This window comes from Chaetura pelagica, unplaced genomic scaffold (assembly GCF_000747805.2).
Source record: "Chaetura pelagica isolate M959 unplaced genomic scaffold, ChaPel_1.0 scaffold26, whole genome shotgun sequence".
In the NCBI taxonomy this organism is placed as follows: Eukaryota; Metazoa; Chordata; class Aves; order Apodiformes; family Apodidae; genus Chaetura; species Chaetura pelagica.
Window position 1 is genome coordinate 979,422 of NW_009953793.1, and position 17,275 is coordinate 996,696.

Sequence of the window (17,275 nt, forward strand, 5' to 3'; positions counted from 1 at the left end):
CAGCAGGAAACCTCAGCTTTATACTTTTAATATACAGGGATGTTACATTTCTAGATCATTATGAATATTTATGTTCTATAAACTTTTTCATTTACAGAAAAGTCCCTCCTCCTTTCAGTTATTCTGAATCAGAGCTACATACATTTTTTACATTCCTTTGTGATGAGAATTACTGCAGTGATCCAAAATTTGTTAGAAGATTGAACCTATTGGTCTGCTTTGTAGAGAGGCACATTCCAGCTCTACCTCAGAAAGACTGCACTATTCTGACATGAATTTGATAGTGTAGTTACCATGCAGAAAGAATTACTTCTATTCATACAGAAGCATGTGCAGAGGACATCTGATGCACACTAGGCTGTTGGTTCTTTAATCCATCAAACATTTGGGTTATTATTTCTGAGAGGACAGCCTCAGCTCTCAGCTGTGCCAACAGTTACTGGCACTTCAACCCCAAGAGCTGGGCACCATGTCAGCTGTGCTCTGGGTGCAGAGAACAACACCATACTATGGGAAAGGCCACTACAGATTACAGATTGTAGATTACAACATAGATCTCAGCTATTTATTTTATACCTAAGAAAAGAAATTAAGAAACAGAGATCATTACCTAGAGAAAACTGTTAACTGCTGGTCAATCTCTTGAAACTTAGACCAGTACCCACTTGCAAGCTTTTGGTATTCATTGATAACTAAGTTCTTCAAATCAGGGTAGGGGCATTCCAAAGACAGTAGTGCTGGAGGAACTTCAAGGAAAATTTCCTGTTTCTCTTCAAAGGAATGTGCTAATGCCTGTGATGAAAAAATGCTACTCAGCAGACTACTCTGAATTATATTTTCTCTCTCAAAAAAAGTGCTAATTAAACTTACAAGGAAAAGCTTACTTTTGTTTTATAGTCTTCAAGCTCTCTTTCCAAAGTAAGACTTTCAAGGATAAGGGATTCCAAATTTGCCTTCTGCTGCTTCTTCACAAATTTAATCTAATTAATGAAATATGTTACTATTACTGCTTTATCTTGTCATAATATGAAAGCTCTTATTTAAAAACAAAGAGCTGGATTTCCAGTTCCAGCAGATTTCCATCTGCTCTGCTTTTAAAGACTACAGTGTGCACACCTGCCCCATGGCAAGGACAGAGGTACTGGGCACTCCGAATGTCAGTTATATCCTCAAAGTACCATGTACAAATACATGAAAATGCTAAAAATATGGTGATAATACGTTGTAAAAATCAAGTTAAAATACCAACCTGCTGTAACATCTCAACTGGATTGAACTTGGACTTCAGACAAGATTGTTCTGAGAGGTAATGCTGCATTTCAGACAGCTTGAATTTCAAATTCTCTTGTAGTTGCCAGATAGGAACTATGGTGTCTGTTTGGTATCTGTCTTGTTCCTTTGATAATTTTTGCTCTATATTCAAAAGGAAACAAAGCTTTCTCAAACACACAAAATATTACACAGCACTGTGCTTTCTAAACCTACATCTGTCAAGGAAGGATTTAAAAATTCAAGTTATCAAGGTAATTTTTACTATAATAAATAATCAATAAATTAATAAAAATTTCTTACCCAAGTCTCTCATATCCAAAAAGAAGTCATGTTTATGGCTTTCTTCATCAAGAAAAGTCTTTATTTCTGCTTCTGCTTTTTGCCTGCACAGTAATAATACAAGATTTACAGAAGCTTTAATTTCTCATTCCTTACGTTTTCAAGAATTATAAACCTCAAGTACTCTAATAATTAAGTTAAAAAGGGATTCCTTGCCTGGGAAGGTATGAAGGGCAGGACTTGCACATGAAGGTGGTATGGAAGCAACATCCTCTGAGCAAAAACATGCTCCCATGGATCTGTTGTACACACAACCCACCAGCCAACAGACAAGAACCAGACCAGCGTTCTTGTTGGAAGTGTGAGCTAAATAAACCCCCTGAAGGGATTACACAGTACCTGATAACTGTACCTGACACCCAGAGAATGGTTTGGGTTGGAAGGGACCTTAAAGATCATCTAGTTCCAACCCCCCTGCATAGGCAGGGACACCTCCCCGCAGACCAGGGTAGAGCCCCATCCAACCTGCCCTTCAACACTTCCAGGGATGGGGCAGCCACAGCTTCTCTGGGCAACCTCTTGCAGCATCTCACCACTCTCACAGGGAAGAACTTCTTCCTAATGTCCAAGCTGAATCTCTCCTCTTTAAGCTTCAAACCATTGCTCCTTGTCCTCTCACTGCACACCCATGTAAAAAGCCCTACCCCAGCTTTCCTGTAGGCCCCCTTCAGATATTGGGAAATGGCTATAAGGTCACCACAGAGCCCCCTCTTCTCTAGGCTGAACAACCCCAACTTCTTCAGCCTGTCCTCACAGGTGAGCTGCTCCAGCCCTGTGATCATCTTTGTGGCCCCCTCTGGACACACTTGAGGAGCTCTATGTCCTTCTTATGCTAGTGTCTCCAGAACTGGACACAATCCTACAAATCCTGCTCTTTCAATAGTGATAGGCTGACTGAACAGCTGCAAGATCCTCATGGAGAGGCACATCCATTCTCCTCTGCCTTCATGTGTTCCCTGTGTCCACAGATCCCTTTCCATGTAGGTCACAAACTCACATGCCCTGCACAAAAATTTATCTTTCATTCCAGTATTTTCATCTTTTCCCACTACTGTCCATGGCAGCAAGTACCTCACCCCAGAGCCTCTGCCCACTGATGTATTTCTCCCACAGCTGCTCATCAGGGTTCCTCAGCTCTCACCTGTTCTCACTCAGCCTTTTATGCTCTTGCCACCACACTTGTCGATGCTGTTTCAACAGCATTTGCTCTTTGCTAATTTTTGAATCTTGCTCTGTTTTTTTAATCTGCAGGGGAAAAAAAATAAAATCAATGCTTGTAAGTATTTTGAAACTGTTCAATAGCTTTATCAAATGCCTTCACATGGAAACTTTTAACTGCAGAATTATGTACCTAGAAGCTTTTTTCAGAACTGTGCTTTTCTAAAGAATGGGTTCAACTGTGACCAATTTTAATGAAAAAAAATGTATTCCGATTGAAACCACAAATAAATGAGAGGAGAAAGAAAAAAAAAATGCAGTCCATTTTGTTCTTTCACTTTTTCTTCTTTATGGAGGTGAAGGGGGGAAGATGAGCAGAAGAAAAATACACTTTCTTACAGGTGGGAAGATGAAAGAGTGGAAGTGTGTCTTTCAAGAAAAAGAATTTCAAAAATTGATTACTGAAAAAGGTGTTTTTCCAAAATCTATCCAATTTAAAGAGGCTCTGAAACTGTCTGAGGGCTTAACAAAAACATTGTTTCCAACCTCAGACAGACAAGAAAGACACACTTTGGAGATGGAGTCACTACTCCAGTAGTGGAAGAGCCATCAGGGAAGGCTGATGCAGTTGCAGGTGCTTCTGCAAGGTTGCAGGTGACTGCATGTGACTCTGGTCCACCAGCACTGAAGGAAAAAGGGTCAAAGATGTCTGTGGCTGCCAGAGACAACTCAGTTTTCTCTCCTCCTCCCAGTGCTGTGAGTATCCTCTGGCCTCTCAGAGCAAACTCAGGACAAAGCAGCATTTCAGTTCAGAACCAGATCCTTTTCTGCTCTGTGGTGCTGCCCGGTCGCCACCTTCCTCTGCACCAGAGACCTCAACCCTGCCTCAGCCACCTCCTGTAAGTCACAAAACCCCTTTTGGTGCCAGAGGCTCCCACAACTCACAAACCTGCTCCCTTTTCCCCCTCCCAAACCTTTCCTCATGCAGACACATTCTTCTACTGCACAAAAGCAGCAGGGGCAGGCAGAGGAGCTGCAGCTGCTCCAGTCAGGGCTCAGGACAGGAGAGTAGGAACCCCAGCACTGCTCACCACACCCTCTCCTCCACTCACCCACAAAGGGAAAAAACCTTACTTTCCAGGTCAAAATTGTAGATGGTTTGTTTTAAACATTTATGCCTCTCAAATGAAGCTGAGTTTGATGTATCTGGTTGAATATATCAGGAGCCTAGACAGTTGCATAAGGAAGAACCACAACTGGAATGTGGTCAGTCCATTGTGCTTTTGCAGCAAACCTGCTGCAGTGGTGGTGTTATTTGGGTGAGAAGCTGCAGAAGGTGCTGTGGAGAGATGGTGTGGATGAGGGCAAGACAAGATGTTCAGAAGAGGCTGCATTTGGGACTGTACTATGAGAAAGTTTGAAAACACCTGTTTTATGCTTTAAATCAGCATGTTATGATGCTTTTGAGTAAGAGATAACGTCTCCTTGTTTTTATTGTTCGCCTATTTTCATGTTTAAAATGTTAGTTACAGCTTCCTCTATTACTACTAGGTGCTGAAACCCAGACTTCAGCAAAGAGAATGCTGCACTTGGAGTAATTTGAAAATTCATACATCTTCAAATCAATCCTAAAACTAAAGCGAAACAAAAATTGAAGTAGATCTGTACATAAAGTTTAATAAGCTCCTGAAATTACTTTGTAGCAAAAGCAATGACATTTATGTATAACTGCTTCAATATTAGCTGGTTTTGGTATGTGTTGTATTTTTATTTCTTAAAGGGCCAACAACTGAGTTGCTTTTTTGATTCTACTTCAATGAAGCAGTAACCTGGCACTTGAGAATTTGGAGAGCCTGAATCAGCAACAAAAAAGTAGTAGGTGGGAACACATTCTATTCTCTGTGGAGCTTTCAGCATGTGTATTTTACTACCTATTCAGTTGGAAAACACTTGAAGAGGTGAAATACCAGAAGACAGACAATGAAAAATCAGTTTAAAACTTGAATGAATTCAGGAGAATCTTGAATGGCCAATCCATGAAGTACCTGCCAGACATTTCTGATGTATTTTACTGACATGCATTAAAGGAAGCAATACTATAAATGAAGTGTGTTTTTTTTTCTCTTTCATTCAATGCCACCCTTTTTTATTTTAAATATAAAGAGGAGAGCTGCACATGCAACCCCCTTTTTTGTTGCAAGGACTTCAGGACAGTAATGTGAAGCAGTAAATTATGCTTGTTGGCACTGTTTAGATTCCATTTGCTAAGATTTAAGAAACAGCACCAAGAACAACAACAACAAAAAATCTAGTTATGTTGCTAACCAATATATTTAATTTAATAACTTTTGTTAGAAGCTAGAACTCCTAAATTTGTTTTAGATATACATTTAAAGGAGTTGGGATTTTTTTAGAACATTATATTCCCATATTTCTCCAGCACTGTGTCCAGTTCTGGAGCCCCCAACATATGAAAGACATGGAGCTCATGGAGCAAGTCCAGACAAGGCTACAGAGACACTGGGAGGGCTGGAGCAGCTCTGCTCTAGAGACAGGCTGGGAGAGTTGGGGTGGAGAAGAGAAGGCTCCAGGGAGACCTTAGAGCACCTTCCAGTGCTTGAAGGAGCTCCAGGCAAGCTGGGGAGGGACCTGGAACAAGGGCAGGGAGGGATAGGATGAGGGGGAAGGGTTTCCAGCTGGAAGAGGGGAGATGGAGGTGAGATCTGAGGGAAAAATTCTGTGCTGTGAGGGTGGTGAGACCCTGGCCCAGGTTGCCCAGGGAAGCTGTAGCTGCCCCATCCCTGGCAGTGTTGAAGGGCAGGTTGGATCAACCTGGGCTGGTGGGAGGTGTCCCTGCCCATGCAGGGGGGTGGGACTGGATTATCTTTAAGGTCCCTTCCAACCCAAACCATCCTGTGGTGATTCTGTGATTCAGCAAATTTCCCTTTGAACTTTGCAATCCCATCTGAATGAAGACTGAATTATTTTTTATACATGCCAAAGACATCAGGTGGTCATCTGCACAAGAAACTTTAGTCACTGTATTTTGTGTAGTTTCCATAGTCTTCAGCACAGTCTTCCATTCCAAAGGCCATCCACAAAATTGCCAACTGTTCAGAGGAATGACCAAGGACTGGAGGGACAAGCAATTACTGTGTTAGCACAAGCTGAGCACACAAAACTGTGTTCTCCTTAGGCTGGATGTGCAGGTTTCTGCAAAAGCATTCAAATAACATTACTGATAGAGCAGTCTTTTCCAAATTGGTGATTTTTTTTTTTTCCTCTTCTGCTCCTCAGCCTAAGGGAACTATTGCAGCTGAATATATATCTCTCAGTTTCTTCAGAAATCACTTATTTCTGTGATTATTTTTTTTTAACCATGTAACACTCATCAGTGAAACAGTTACACACTGAAAGCAGCTCCAGTCTCACAAGGAGTTACCACTCTACAGAATCACAGACTCATCTTCGTTGGAAAAGACCTTGAAGATCATCAAGTCCAACCATAACCTAAATCCACTAACCATAACCTAATCTACCCAATTCTTAAATCATGTCCCTAAGCACCACATCTACAGTTTTTCTGGATCAATGTTTTACACCATTTCCACACAAATTCCAGAGGAAAACATACAGAACCAGCAACACATGCTCCAGAGAGGCTTCGGACTTCTTGGGCATCTGCATTTCTGGCAGTTGAACATATACTATCTTTTGAAAAAAAGCATTATTGTTTAAAGGGAAGGTCTTAAAAATACAAATCCAAAGAATGTTTCTGCACATCCACAGTGAAAACCAAACCTTGTTTATTCCTAACCACCTTCACCCCTCAGCCTTGCCCCAACCAGTGCAATATCCAAGCCCTTACTGTTTTGTGTTCTTTCTTCCTGGATGAACTTCTCCATTCCATTTATTCCTGTAACATTGTCTTTATCCCAATATTTTGAGTACTTTATGTAACAAGTCTGCATGAATTTCCTCAAAGCAGCCAAATACGAACTTTTCCCATATTTTTGGGGAAGCAGAATCCACAGTCTCTCTGATTCAATTGCATTCCACACTTTAATGTGTCCAAATCACAATAATGCTGAGATAAACCCTCATGTTTTGCCCCCCCTTACAGCCATCTATTATCCCTAGTCATCCTCAGATTGCTTGGAGCAGTGAAAAGAAATCTAACTGAATTTTAAACTCCTTCACGTTACAAACAATACAAAAATCATACCTTTAATTGAATTTTTTCAGATGCCTTTTTTTCAGCAGCAGTGAGTTCATAAAGATGTTTGTAGTCAACAGGTTTATACTTCCGGCTGCAAAGACCATTTCCCATGGGAATCACCAGGTTTTCTAGTTATCACATAAAAAAACTGATTTAAAATTCTGGAGAAATATTTTAAGTGTGAGTCAAAGTTAAAGCATTATAGATAGAAACTAGAAACAGTGTACTTTAAACATTAGAAATTTCCATAAAGAGATTTTTAGTTGGTGAATAACAATTTGGAACAAACATGAGCTAGTAGAAATTATAGAAGAAACATGAACCGTTTGTCTATTTACAAAGAGTTTATTTTTACAGGGCTTTTAATACATGAACTTAAAGAATAATTCAGTTCAAACTGTGATTACTGGAATATTATTAAGTTCTAATATAGAAGTACATAACTTTCAACATATGCATTCTTATGTCACAAAATGGAAAATTGCCTTCCATATTTATTGTAATCTATGGATCGAGCAATAGGAGTGATATTTTCTAAAAGGTACATAAACTACTACTTCTGTGTGCACAGAATGAGTTGCAGGTACATTTCCCACTGCAACTCCAGCCATAAGAGCAGTATAATTCCTCTACTAACCTTCTGTAGGCCCCTGGGAAAATAGTGAATGTGCTTCCTTAAAAAAAGAGAAAGGCACTAAATTGCAAGGAAAACATCATACTTGGTTTCTGCTGCATACAGCATGGATTACAATGTCTTCCTTTTGCACCCCTGTCATCAGTATCTGAAAGACCATGACGGTGTTGAAAGACTGTTGTCCAACACACCCAGAGGAAGGAGTTCTGCTAAAAAAGCAGTTGAAGTCCATGAAGATTTAACCAAGCTGGTTAAATTTCCTTCACCACACAGTGAAGATACCTTACAATGATCCCTCCGATAAGTTTCACTGAGGAATTGCCATATTGCCCCAACAACAGTTACCTCAAGTTTACCATGGAGTCCTACTTTGAGCTTATGTTCACCTCCTAAAATCCACCACCTTTGTTTCTCTTCCCCTCAGCAGCTTTGTCCCACAAAGGTGGGACACTGTCACCTTCCCGAGGACACACAGGCCTAGGTCCCTCCCTGCAGCCCCTGTTGCAGCTGCTGCCCAGAGCTGTCAATGTGTCTGGAAATGCTCTACACCCTGTCACTGCACAGTGACAGTCCTCATGCTGCAGTCAGCTTGCAGTCTAACCACTCCTTCAGAGCAGAAATGGGAAGTAACTCCTAAATCATTTCACTAGCAGGGACTTCTTGCATCACTTGTTTGGACTGTTTTATTGATATCCAGGGCTAGGAACCCTATCTGGGAATGGCACCCAACATCCTGACCAGGTCTGTCACCACTCTCATCTCCTTAAACTACTCCATGAAATTAGTTTGCTGTTCCTGTTTGGCAGCTCTCATCACCACCTGCTTTTGAAACCCTGCTTTCTCAATGCCAGCTTTATTCTTCAGTGTAGTGTAGTAAGGACAAGAGATGTGATCAAAATACAAACACATGTAATTTTTTTTGTGCCCTTTCTTCCTCACAATAAAAAACAACAGAAAAGGGTATTTCATAAGTAGAACTATTCTAGATTGTAATAAAACAATTCCATTTGAACATGACAGCATACATACCCACACCATTAATCCTATGAGTTGTAAAGGATGTTCCATGGTCTGGTTCATTCATTTTTATTTTTTTTATTTTTTTATATCTGTTGAGAAACAAACAGATGTTTTGAGATTACCAACACTGTGGATGCAATCTAAAAACACATTTGAAAAGTATGCATTGCTTTCTGGTAAGAGAGGACTCATCTCACTAAAAATGTAATTAGACAAAAATTCAACAAGTTTATCTTTCATTTTAAGAACAATTTCATGTGCTTCATATCATTTGACAGCTAAGAAAACAACATATGATTTCCTTGATGAATCTGCAACACTGTCACATAGATAATTTAATTCTTTGCTTTGTACTTTTCAAAATAAAACAATCCTCTTGACCCTAACTCAAGATCAGTTTTTGATGAGCTCTTTGGTTTTTGGAAATTAAGCCTGAAAACATCACACTCTTCTATTCAGAGGCTGTGATTTATATATGAAGTCTGTAGGAGTCTCTGTGTTAACCCTGATCAACCCAAGCCCAGTGGGCACCTCACCTTGGGAAAAACCTGGCGTAACATAGCACAAAACTTGATGACTTAAAAACCTTACTTTCATGGGCACCATCACCATCTTGCAAACAAAGAGCAGTGGAGCAGACAAGGGGGTTCAGTGGAACTGAGCCAGGCTGAGCAAGGCCACGTCTAACCAGCCGCCCTACCACCTCTCCCTTGCCAAAGCTTCCCACACACAATTCCCTCCCCTTTGTCACACCTCTGGTGTCTGTCTGCTCCCACAGCAAGCAGCAACACAGTAAACAGTAGGGCAGCAAAATCTATTATTTTATGTATTGTGGAGCTATTTTTCTGCTGTTCTGGTAACTTGAACCAGTTTATCCATCCAGATTCCAAGGATGGCACAATGCGACAAGCAGGAGGTAAGGAAAACCACCAGGCTTGGGTACAGTGAATACTCCATCACCAAAACAAGTAGCAAACAGTGAACACTCACTGATAAAGTGTGACATTTCTCAATGCTTCTTCATACTTATTCTTCAGTGTCATTTAACAATGCTGTGAAACTGCCCCTTGCACTAAACCAAAAATATCCAAGTCTAAATGTCACCTGTCTTCACCCAACCAAGAATGACCATTCATTAACAACAAAGGGACCCTTTCACGTTTGTTCTGAAAGTAATCAGCAGTATCAGTTGGTCAGAAGCTAAATCAATTGCCATCATCTAATTACAAAGACTGAAATTAAAAATACATGAGAGTAAGAAAATATGACAATACATGAGGTATTTCATTCCCCTTTTGAAACATTAATGTGTATTTCACAACCTAATAGTCACCAGTATATAAATTCACAGTTCTACCCCAAGTCTATACACTCACCAAAATCAATGGAAAAAGAAAGGAAGAAAAAAGTGAGCATACTCATACTGCTGATTCCATTTTTCTCCACTTCAAGCAATTATCTGGTTTTAACCTACAACCATGTAACAATGCCAAACATCCAGACAAATGAGAAAATCCTCCAATATCAGAAGCAACTTTTGGTTGGCTTGCCATGGAAATGTTTTATCTATACAGCAACTTCTTTATATACAGTTTTCTAACTGCATATATATTTGGCTTGGAAAAGCTTTTATAAAAAAATCAAATTAATTATATATGTAAATCCTTAATGTAAACATTTACATAACACAGTAAAGTATGGGATTTACCTTACTTATTTCTTCAGGACATGTGAAGTTTAAATGCTTTTATTTCCCCCTAAAGACCAAACATTTTTCTGCTTCTTCTTAGAAAGATCAACTTCGCACAGGCTTGTTTTTCACTATTCCCTGAAGGACTCACTGGAAATATACCAGGAACAAGAAATGCTCAATAACAAAAATATTTAAGCTTTAGACTGATCATTTTAAGAGGCATTTTAAAAAAAAATCTTTTTATTCAGGTTGTTTAGAAGTCTATAAATTAGGTTCAGTTTACTATGCCTAGCGTTGCAATTCCCTTGGATTTCCAGCAAAATCTTCTTCCTGGGAGGAAGCAGATACACCATGAAATTCTGTAAGTTAAAAAGTGGCCAGAAGGGGAATCTTAAAGAGTGAAACCCTGCAGACTGGCATCAGTTCCCATGGAGTTCTAGAATATGCAGCACTTTCTGGAAACTCCAGCACAATTATGTGACACAATCTTCTGCTGAATTGATTGTCGTTAGGGTTGAACAGGAAAAGTTAAACCACTGATAATAAAAGCTGGGGAAAAAAAAAAAAAAATGTAAGAAAACTCAAAGTATTTGTTCAGTGCAGCTTTCTATTATTTCCTCTTAAGGCTTTCAATATGAATCACAAAAACAAAACCAGGTGTTTCTTTTTCCTCTGCTGAATTTCACCCTACTCCTGAAGAGTCAATCAACTACACACCTGAATTTAGAGAACAGGGAAAGCATCACAATATATTGAAATTCTTTCTTTCAAAGCTTCTTTGGTTAACCAGAATTCCCTGCATCTCATTCTAAGAGATATCATGAGTCATCACAACTCCTAACCTCATTCAGGAAGATGTGAATGTTCAGCTGTGGCTTGAGACTCCCACTGATACTCTAAGGTAGATAAAGAATAGCTGCATCAAGTCTCCTCTGATGCCATCAGATATACCCTGTATTTACACAAGGCCAAGGAAACAAGGGGGAGGCACCAACACAAGAATTCTGAACAAGCCTGACTGTTCTCCAGTGCTCAAAGAAAGTCCTTGAGATCTACTGACCAGCAAAATTATTTTTAAACAACAGAAAGTTCTTTTGAGTTTGGTCTTCTGTTTTGGGAGGGGTGGTGGTAGTGTGATTTTAATTGTTTTTTTTGGTTTTGTTTGTTCTCCACACACACTATGGTTGATATTTACCCAGCAATGTTGATTTTCCTCAGCAGAGATATCAGCAAGGCTACCACATTCTGAGGGTTTGCAAGCAGAAATAAATATCCGTGCATTAGGTTTGGGGCAGATTGTCTGCACATGCTTTGGAAAACTATTGGGAGTTTTTAGATTTGTAACAGCCCAGTGACAGCAGCAGCTTTGACCAAGTGGCCAGAATTCCTCAAATTAAAAGCAGGAAGATATCTCTACAAAGGAAACACAACCTGGGATAGTCCTAACTACAGGGTAAGAGAACATCAAAGTTCCTTGCAAAGTCAAAATGAGAGATTTGTAACAGGGAAAACTGGCTTGGCTTTGCTGCTAGCACTGGATCCAGGGCACCCACTCCCTAAAACCCTTCTATTCCTGCTCCTGGCCCAGCTGCCGCGCTGGCGTCACCTCCTGCATTACGCATTTTGGGAACCATCATCCTAATCCGGGCCCATCTGGTCAGCTTTAAATGACAAGCTTCTTCCAGCACCAGGAACGCTGCCCTTTCTGAAAGATAACTATGGCGACCGAGCAAGACAGGCAGCAGCACAGCTGCCCTCTGCCACATTTAGTTATCCCACTGCCCAGCTGCAAACATCTTCTCCTTCTGCTGACACGTTTGACACGATGGCAGCACTTGCACAACTCCTCACACATTCACCTTGGCTGCTGCTCCTTTGAGAAAAAGCAGGAGAGTAGATCTGCAGGGACAGAACTGACACAAAAACCAACTTCCTGGCCGTGTTCTGTACATCAGGGCTGCTGTTCCACCAGATAACTGTTCCCTTGCAACCCACCCATTTCTCTTTTCTGCAGTGATGTTTTATGTTTGTATTTGATCTCAGCCTTTTAACAGACATTACTTTCTGTTAGCACAAATTCAACATTATGCCTTCGCTACAACACTGAGAAGGAATGTTAAGATGGTTTCAGAAAGGGCAGAATATGTATTTTATCTTCACTAACTATAAAATGTACCAATCAAAATGATAAAAGCAGTGCAAGTTAATTTTACATCAGTTTTAATGCTGATACATCTAAAAACTCTTCAACACTACAGAAGTTCCTCTAAGCCTGAACTCTGATACCTTCAAGGCTTAGCGCAAACCTCAGTACAGCCTGTAGCTTGGGAGTCTCAAGGCATCTTGGAAAGAAAAGGTACAACAGATGGAGCAGCCGTGGAGCAGGAGCCTTTGGAGCAGAGGACAATGCTCCCCAGAAGACTCCTCTAGCTGCCTGCAGCCCCCTTTGACCAACCCTCCCAGCAGCAGCACAGGGCTCCAGGCTTACCTGTCCTCTGCTCAGGATCTTCTCTTCCACCACTATTCACAACCCTTCCAGATAATAATTAACATCTACAAGTATTTAAGGGTGGGTGCAAGGAGGATGGAGTCAGACTCTGCTCAGTAGTGCCCAGGGACAGGACACCGGGCAATGGGCACGAGCTGGAACATGGGAAGTTACACAGAAACATGAGGAAAAACTACTTTACTACAAAGGTGACAGAGTCCTGGGACAGGCTGCCCAGGGAGGGTGTGGAGTCCCCTTTCCTGGGGATATTCCAGACACACCTGGATGCAGCTGGTTGGAATGTGCTCCAGGGGGTCCTGCTGTAGCAGGGGACTTCGACTGGATGACTTCTGGAGGTCCCTTCCAGCTCTGACAATTCTGTGATTCCATAATAACAAATATGGCATCTTAAAGGATGATGTCCCAAATTCAACTGAACACATCAGTGCATTCTTAATGTAAACACTTGCTTCTGCCTGAGGTGCATGACTTAAGTATATGCTTATATATGGGAATACCAAAGGTGAAGCAAGATCCTGCTCCCTTTCATTTAAATAGAAATTAAACTCTGCAGGTGTTAGTCAGCATTTCTGCAGCAAGCACAGCCTGCACATCCCTCCCTGCCACGGGCTGCTGCTGGTGAGGATTCATGCCCAGTTGAGGTCCCATTTCCCCAAGCATGAGCAATCCCAGTGAGTTTAACTTTAAAGGAGCCTACATTTCACTTCCTTAATTCAACAAATAATTTTCATACCTAAAGCTTTGCAGATTCAGGTCATGAGTGTAATTTTTTCCTCTCAGCTAAACTGCTACTAATCAACAGAAGGGCAAAATTACTGGGGAGGGGGAAGGCACAGTGTTTAATGAGGTGGACATGCTATTTAAAACAAAACTTTTGGTGCATGTTTTAAATCAGTCAAATAATTAAATATAAAAATCACTAATATGAAGCCATATCAACTCGACACAAAATACAATTTAACAGTATTATCAATGAACAGTTTAACAGCTGCTCCCACTTTGTGCAAATGAAGGTTGCTTCATTTCACAACAGTGGGTGTTAATCCTGCCACGGGTTCAAGTAAATACACAGAAATCAGAAATGAACCACTGACTTCACTGAGAACTTAAAATATAACACCAAAGGGAACTTTGCTTATAGACTGGGACAGATGTTTCCTAACTCTGGGAAAAAACCCAAACAAACTTACAAGTTCCTTATTTTCAGTGCTTCCTTTTGAATATTTGGAGATCTCTTAAATATCTTGTGGATTTTTTTCCCTAGATTTTGAAGTTTAAGGGAAATGTTAATTGTTTAGTTCCTTCGTGTTTCTATTCAAAGAGGAATATTAACATGCAGTTATTGGAACCCTTGGATTCTAATTCTTGTTAGAGAAAAGAGGCAGAGAATCACTCTCCTTGTATGGCATGGAGCAAAAACAACAAATACCCAGCTTTATCCTTTAATCAGATCCATTCTCTTCTAGTTGAACTAACTATCTGAAAATGGCACCCATCCAGAACGTTTTAATCTTGCAGCAGTCAATCCCTTCCTCAGGAAGAAAATACACAGTATAATACTTTTATCATCCAGTGTCAAAACAGTTGCTGCAGAAGTCCCAGGGTTGATTATAATTTAAATTTGCATTCCCTAAAGAAAGAATTATGGATGATTGAAATAAAGTCAAGTATTAGAAATTGTACATTCCCAAAAGAGACAGTCTTTTTTTGTCTATGATAATCTCATTAGTTCCTCATTAAGTAAAACTTAATCCAAAGTAGGAAGATCAATTTGAGAAACACTTAAAACAATCAGCCTCGTGGAATACTCTGTCACACTGCAAGAGGAAAAAGCTCAGCTGCTTTCTGAGTATTCATACAGTACAAAAGAACTACTATGCCCTCTCTAGTCTTTGAATACTCTAAGTAGCAGACCCAATATAAAATAAATTTTAAAAACACTTCATGGAGAAAAAAAACCAAAAGAATAATTTATTTTTAAGTTGACAAGGGCCAAAAAAAAGTAACAGTAAGAAATGAAGTCTCCCATGTTCATCGTGCAACCTTGAATGAAGCAACTCAGTTGATGCTGTTTTGTTTTGAACAAAACATTCACAATCCATTTTCACTGACCAGATGCACCCACTTTGAAACCAGTAGAGCTGGTAACTGCAAAGGTTAACCCAAAGAAGATGAAATGAGAAAATACTTAGAAGTTTTCAGCAGTTAATTGTCATGGAATGGTTTGGGTTGAAGTTCTTCCACTCCCAGCCCCCCTGCATGGGCAGGGACACCTCCCAGCAGACCAGGTTGCTCCAAGCCCCATCCAACCTGCCCTTCAACACTGCCAGGGATGGGGCAGCCACAGCTCCTCTGGTCACTGCCCAACATGTGGCCAAGCAATACTGGACAAAATCCTGCTTTACTGAGCTAGAGGCAAAAATACAGAGGCATTTTTTACAGACTTTTGGACTTGAACACAAGAAATCTGCAAAAATTTTACTATACACTTTTTTATGTTATTAATGTTCCAAATACTTTCCTATTACCTCCACATATAATAAAAAGTTACAAATCAAACAATATACTTCAATATATTCATTTCAAGGTTTAATGGACCACATTAGTCTGAGTTATCCCTTGTTGCACCCTACAGTTTTCCCCATTACTTAAGCAATAACAAGTATACAGTTAAATGGATCTTTCATTCTCTGACTGCTCCAGCAGACCTGCCTGTTCACCAGCCTGTGTGGAAGGGGGATAATTGCAATGGTGCAGGGAGCACCTGCCCACCTGCTGCTCTGGCACCCAGCAGAGAAATGCAAACACCTGCACTGCTCACCTGGCACAACAGAGGTAAAAGTGCTGTAGAACATAGAACAAATGCTCCCTGCCTTACAGCAAAGTAACTGGGCTTTGCCTTGTGGTTTGTCTGTTGGTTTTTTTTTTCTGCTAACGAAAAACAAAGCCAAAACTAAAGCTTGAGATCTTATTAAGAGTGATATTAGTGAAATAAAATATTGCCATTTCATTAGGTTTTAAGGCCTACCAGTTTTGGAGCCAAGCATTTCAGCCACCCACCTAAAAAAAAAAAAAAAAAAAAAAAAAAAAAAAAAAAAAAAGACATTTCTTTTTTTAAGCCAAAAGAAGGTCTAATTTACATGAACAAGAAGAATAGACCTAACAAAAGTACTGCAATAAGTCATGTTCTTGTTTAGGATTTCTTTGCTTAATAGCACCAATTAAATGATGCTCCTGGTCCAAAGCTTGACCTTCCTTCTGAGTGCTAAAACAAATCAACTTTTATTCATTTATATATAACTAGAACATTTAACTTAATGGAAAAAAACAAATAAATAAAATTATCACCTAGGTAACTTAAGAAAATGCATTCTTTCTCTAACAGGTGGCACCCAGAGCTGTGCAAGGCACAGCACTTCAGATTGCACCTGTCTGGAAATTGAAAAACACAGTATTTTTGCCATTTAAAATATATATTTCAGAACAAAATCATATTATCCATACAGATTATTCCAAATTGTGTAAAAAAAAATATCTGCCTGTTATTTACATATGAAAGTTTTGATACCATTCTTCTTCCCTTGCATTTAGGCTTTCTCCTGAGGACTCTGTTCTGCTGTTACAATCTGGGTTCAACCTAGCACACAGCTGCACCTCAGCTTAAAAACACCAAGCACTTTGCAGTCTGGGTTGGCAAGAAATATTCTTGATATTATACAAATACACAAGAGGAAGTAAATTATTTTATTTCTAAGAGAAGTAGCATACAGGTTTTTTTGTTTTTTTTTAAATTAATTGCCTCAACTGTGTAAGTAACCAGAACAGGGACAATTAGTCCTAGAAGTAAACTCATCAGCAACCGTAAACCTTTCTGATAAAAACCTAAAGGCTGCAAGGTTTTACAAAAAATCCCTCTTTTTTATTACAATTTTCACAGAAGAAAAGGAGAGTTTAATCAGGAAATATGTTGCTAGAGATGCAGGAACAGCAAGGAGGGAAGGACTGGGGCGAGAGAACACAGCTACAACAGATCCTGGGAGACTGAAAGGCAGGGAATGACAAGATAAACTAGGGAGGCTGCAGGGCAGGGACAGAGCAGCCAGGCAGGTAAACCCAGAACAGCGTGTCCTGTGAGAGGCAGCACATCTAATGAACCATCAGGTACTAACATAATCAATGCTGAGCAATAGCAGAAGTTCAGTGGAGGACAGCTAGAGTGTGCAGGAGTCACTGAGTCACTCAAAAAAACCCAACAAAACCTACTGAAGACTGGGCTTAAAAATTTTGTACAAAGTCTCTGGGATCACTGCTGCTAAAGCACAGCCCCATTTCTCTTCAGATAACTAACTGATGTGATTTTGCTTCTAGTGCTGTAAAAGGAGCAATTAGAAATAGTAAGTTTTCAGTCTCATGGTAGTTTTGTTCTAAATA

The 17,275-nt window shown here is 40.0% G+C and overlaps 1 protein-coding gene across 1 annotated transcript in view; it reads right to left on the reverse strand.

The window, feature by feature from the left end:
• The window catches only part of CCDC148 (coiled-coil domain containing 148), a 35,268-nt gene extending 26,562 nt beyond the window's left edge, over nucleotides 1–8,706 (reverse strand). Inside the window, exons 1-7 of the mRNA XM_010001068.1 lie at nucleotides 8,652–8,706; nucleotides 6,995–7,116; nucleotides 2,753–2,856; nucleotides 1,573–1,655; nucleotides 1,250–1,413; nucleotides 885–980; nucleotides 611–792 (exon numbers count right to left, since the gene is read on the reverse strand). Of these exons, the coding sequence (XP_009999370.1) occupies nucleotides 611–792; nucleotides 885–980; nucleotides 1,250–1,413; nucleotides 1,573–1,655; nucleotides 2,753–2,856; nucleotides 6,995–7,116; nucleotides 8,652–8,706 (806 nt within the window). The remainder of the gene's footprint in view (nucleotides 1–610; nucleotides 793–884; nucleotides 981–1,249; nucleotides 1,414–1,572; nucleotides 1,656–2,752; nucleotides 2,857–6,994; nucleotides 7,117–8,651) is intronic.
• Nucleotides 8,707–17,275: the final 8,569 nt, after the last annotated feature.